The sequence below is a fragment of the Condylura cristata genome, unplaced genomic scaffold, assembly GCF_000260355.1.
Source record: "Condylura cristata isolate star-nosed mole 26May11 unplaced genomic scaffold, ConCri1.0 scaffold00023, whole genome shotgun sequence".
Lineage (NCBI taxonomy): Eukaryota > Metazoa > Chordata > Mammalia > Eulipotyphla > Talpidae > Condylura > Condylura cristata.
The window spans coordinates 20335592-20340791 of record NW_004567124.1 but is presented as its reverse complement, the minus strand read 5'-3'; the positions used below and the strand labels follow the sequence as shown (position 1 = coordinate 20340791).

General features: G+C 36.1%; 1 protein-coding gene across 1 annotated transcript; it reads left to right on the top strand.

Annotated features, from left to right (window-relative positions):
• The first annotated feature begins 1101 nt into the window (after window positions 1-1101).
• CTXN2 (cortexin 2) lies at window positions 1102-4792 on the top strand. Its single transcript, XM_012728580.1, has 2 exons — window positions 1102-1265; window positions 4098-4792. The coding sequence occupies exon 2, from the start codon at window positions 4155-4157 to the stop codon at window positions 4398-4400; it is 246 nt and encodes an 81-aa protein (XP_012584034.1). The 5' UTR covers window positions 1102-1265; window positions 4098-4154; the 3' UTR covers window positions 4401-4792.
• Window positions 4793-5200: the final 408 nt, after the last annotated feature.

The window sequence follows — 5200 nt, the reverse complement described above, 5'->3', positions numbered from 1 at the left end:
TATAGCACTCTTAATGACTATAATGTTTGCCTTCGTTATTGACCTGTAACACACATTTGTATTTTGTTCTTAGCATATTTTTCTGTGAATGAAGACCCAACTCTATATATTCATTTTCCCCAACCACTGGCTGCTCAATAATTCATAAATTGAATGTCAATTTTAAAAATCTACAAGTGATTGCAACTTGTAGGTTGTGGATATAGTATCCAAACATAAACAGAATTTGAATCTCAGAAACCGAATTTGGAATATGACAACACCCCTAATTACAGAGGAAGGAAGAGTATTTGTTCGTATTGTTTTGTTTCTCTGTCAATCGGTTTAGGCTTGCAATGTATATAACGTTTTCATTATTGTTGAGAAAACGTGTCTCACAACTACACCAGCGCTTTACCTGAGCTGTTCTCACTGGGTGGCTTATAGCTCATTTTGAGGAGCGAGCTCTCACTACGCAATGCTTCAGCACTACGGACAGCGCCTAGGCTCCTGCTCCTAAGAAAGGGAAAGGATTTCTTTTGGTTTGCGCACCAGAGGAAAAAAATAGAAGAGTAGGGGAAAACAACTCAAAATGACGCATGCAGTCCCCAGCTAAATCAAAACACCTTTCATTCCCCCTTTCCCTTATCACACGAGAAGAAACACCTACGATTTTAAGGGATACTCCTCGACTGAGACTAAGGTTACTGAGTACAGTTAAATGCCTATGGCAGAGCTATTAATGCAGAGAGAGGAAAAACAAGATTTTAACAATAAACTAATTGAACCCCCACTGCCCTAGAGAGCCAAGGGGATGGCGAATTCCGATTGCTACCTGCAGAGTGTTATATGAGTGAAAATGAGCGCTTTTTTCTTTTTCTTTTTTTTTTAAAGAATAGAGCCTGTTGCTGTTCTGGTTGATTCCCTCCCCCCTTTAGGTTTCCTCCTCTTCTCTCTCACATACCACCAGACACCCCCACATACACACAGACACCCCCACGTAAATATTTACATATTGCCACATCGATGAAATCCGTGCACATTTTGCTGCGAATACACTCCAGCGCGTACACGTACTTTGCGTACGCCCACATCCTCTGTCTCTCACTGACAGAACACAGACATTTACAAACGTAGGCCAGGAAAGCGCTAACCTCGGCCCTGTGGCTTCATGCAGGTTCCCAGGACACGCCTATTACATTGTTACTGAACCGATCAGCAGAGACAAACCTGCCAACATTTTGTCTACTCGCTGGATTTCATCTCCATGGCAACAAGCATGGAAGGTGAGACGTTGCTGCCTGAGAAACAACTTTCTCCCCCTACCCTCTGCATTAACTGACAGTGTTCCAGTGCAGGTCCAGATAAGAAGCCTGTCCTCATTCTCATGTATTTTTGAAGCTAAGGAGCTGTAAGGGGAGGCTGGGGGAGGGAAGGGGAAGGAACCTGCAGATCTAGTGAGTTCAAATTCTAAAGGAGATAGTTCTAATGTTTCTACTGCTGAAGAAAAAAAAAAAAAAGGATGTGTCGTGTATGTACAGTCAGATTGCTGATGCTTCTCCCATAATGTTTTGCAGGTTTCCATTCTCTTCAGTTTAATTATGTCCAAAGAAAATTGGAGACAAACAAAGCAGAATGATAAAGGCTATTTAGGTTTCTCTAATAAGACATTTTGAGCATTTTAAAACCAGATTTGCAGTAATTGAAAGCAAAGAGTGTCAGTCTTTGAGGAGTCACCCAAAGATTCACTTAAGAGAAGGGGTGTCTAAAGGGTAAAATCTTAAAGGTTAGAGGGAGATTGTGGAAGATTGCAAGGCTTTGAATCCCTGGGAAGACCTGAAATTTATGTACTTCATCAAGATGAAGACTTCTGGGTTTGTAATTTAGGATTTTCCTTTGACTATGGCACATCCCATTTCTAATAACTGACTAGATCTGTGTAAATGTGACCTTAATAATGCTTCTTTTTCCTCTTTACTTTTAATAGGCTTTAATAACCTTGATAATTGGTGTGGGGTACATATGTGTATGTATAAGAGATTATTTTTTGAGCTTAGGTCTTCTTATATGTCTCACTTCATGAGATTATGGCTTGTCTTGATTAACACTAGAGATAATTACATCTAATAACTACTATCGAAATACTTGTTACCAGGAAATCCTATTCCACTATAGCAGTTGCTATTTCAGATACACTGTTTGGAATATCATCTATAGATAAACAAGAGAAAAAACCTGTTGATTAAAATAAAATACTGAAGTTTCTTTTTATTAAGTACATACTTTTCACTATTGGTTTCTGCTTTTACATTTTGACAGAGGTAAATAAGTACTTTTTTCCTGAAAATTAAATTTTTATAACTCCACTTAGTAAACATATTTGACAAAAGAAAAACATCACATACAACATTCATGTATATGAAAAGCTATAAATTAATTATAAATCTGTACTTACATTAGTTTGACCACTACAATGGTATGATTCATATGACTGTGTATATCATTGGTTACTAACTCAAAACAACTCAAGATATTTGGGTCTTTTTGTATCGGCAAGTATACCTTTAACCCAGTCCTAAGATTTGCCATAACTTAAAAATGCCAGTTCCTGCAATACCTACAAAGGGAATTATGTGTTTTCAAATTTGTTGCTCTTTTCTAAGCTACCTGAACATTTATCCTGGTGTATATGATTTGAGGGAATATTTTAGCATTTGTAGTCATATTGAAAAAGTATACTTCAATTGCAAAATATACAGGCCCTACCACTTAACTGGACATTTACCCCCCTTTTTTTTTTGTACTATAGCATATTAAAATAACTTAACCACTACCAGTTTTATATTTTACCATCATTTGACTATTTTTTTCTCATAAAGGCTTATAATTCACATCATTAAAAAATTTCATAGCCCAAGTTCATCTCATATTTCTTTTATTATCCTTTTCCTAGTAAACAGGATGTTAACATGATGGTTTTTCCTCTGAGGTAGACACTTAAATATCTGCATTAGAACTGCTAATTTTGTTTTTATTTACCCATTTCTTCCAGAGATTAGGGAATGTGAAAATGTATTTTTCATCTATACTTGATGAATAGTCTAAGATTTCTATTTACTCTTAGCAATTTTTATTATTTATTATTTTTTATTATTAACAACCATCTCATGATCAGGAGCTGTAGGTTCATGATCAATTGATTTAATTAATTGTTTTTAATTTTAATTAAAATTAAGATATCACATGGGGAAAAAGTATTTTGCCTTTAATTTAGCACATACTTTCTGAATACTTCTATTATAGTTCTAGACTTTCATTAGTAAGAGCCTAGAGTGGGAATTTGGTTGCAGAAGAATAAGGGAGCTTGCTTGAAGCTGAATTTACATGAGATACATGCTGTTCACTTAAGTTTTCTGACTATTTAGGATATTCTAAAAACTAATGGTGATGTTAGAGAGATAGCTAAGGGTCTGCAACTTCTAATACTAGTTACTTCCGGCTGTTATGGTGGGTATTGCTCATACAAATATAATTTTAAAAAGCACAACTTCTTGTTAAGAAATTGACATTCAGTGTAGGTAGCAGCAGTGAAAAAGAAAATAAAGTAATGAAGGTCAAAAGCTAAGGGGATCAAAAAGAGAAAAGATAAAGTGTTTGTTTAAAAAGATCAGGACCTTTATCTGGCAAAATGGCATCAGAGATAGACTTTGAAACATGGACTGTAGAAAGCTTGACCAGCTCACACATCATGATTATTTATGGTGTTATTTACACATGGAAAATGAAATTAATGTTATGTGACAATTCAAGTGAATTCAGCAGTGACTTAAACAACTTGTTATGAATCCAGAGTTTTCAGGGTTACTTCAATATTGATTTTTACATTTGATTTTATATTTACTATGTAGACAAGGATAATCATCCACAAAGACAATTCTACGATTACTGTAGTTGAAATAGTATCTCCAATGTTAACTTGATTATGATCTATATATTATGATGTGTTCAAGCATTTTGAGTCAAGTCAAGAGGATTTGAAATATGCCAGATTTATAAAACAATCACCTGCCCAATAACATACATGGATAAAACTAAACTGAGTCCACTTTTGTATCTAGGACAAGAGGAGATTCCAGCAGAAATTCTGAAGACCCATGAGAATGTAACACTGAATAATGAGTAGTATTTACTGTGGCAACTCCTCAGCTAAGATGAGTGTCAATGAAGTCTCAGCTTTCTCATTAACGCTGGAACAAAAAACTGGCTTTGCTTTTGTTGGAATTTTGTGTATCTTCTTGGGACTCCTTATTATCAGATGCTTCAAAATCCTGTTAGACCCATACAGTAGTATGCCTTCCTCAACATGGGAAGATGAAGTTGAAGAGTTTGATAAAGGAACATTTGAATATGCACTTGCATGAGAGTTTCAGCTTTGTGGGTTTTAAAGTTATGTTATTGGGACACATGGTGGATACAATTGAATGTACCTTGAGTGTATTGGAGAGATGTTCATTTCATTCACTGAATTCAATCATTGTGTATGGTAAATTTATTCACCATGCTGGGCTCTTTGGTCTCCATATCAAGGTTGGTAAAGACAAGCGCTAAGATTGTTCCAGCCGTACATATCATCTTTGTCCTAGCATCTGCCTTGAAACTCTGCTTCCTTTTTGTGCTAGTGAATTGTACTGGAGGCTTCCTGCTCTGTCTCTGTGCAATGCCTAGGCATGGCCTTCACATTCTGGATTCCAGCCCCCTAATTTTGTGAATCAGGCACTTAGATGTAAGTGTTCTGCAGTCCAAAGAATAAAGAGAAAATGACATTCTAACAATAGCAATTAGTCAAATGTGTTTATTGGTGAAAAAAGATCTCAAAGAACTAACCAAATAAACACTACAAACACTAAAGCTTCACAAATCTCACAATGCCTTGGTCCATATAGCTCTCCTCCATCAAACCAGAGTCTAAGCCATAGTTGCTTCATACTGACACACCTTCTTCCTTTCCCTTTATAAATAGCCTTAAGTAGGGAGTTTTCAGCCTGACCTAGAGGGAAGAGTGTTCTACCACAAACTAGAAGTCCACTCTTTACTGTATACCATTATAACAACTCTTCCTCTAGTGAATTATGTAATCTCCATAGACTTCAGAGCTAACCAGAAGAGCTTTACTGTTCCTTTTAATGCTAGAAGTCCAGGAATTCAGCAAATGTACCTGGAA

Coding starts and splice junctions, on each gene's coding strand:
- CTXN2 (XM_012728580.1), top strand. CDS start 4,155: ATGAGTAGTATTTACTGTGGCAACTCCTCAGCTAAGATGAGTGTCAAT.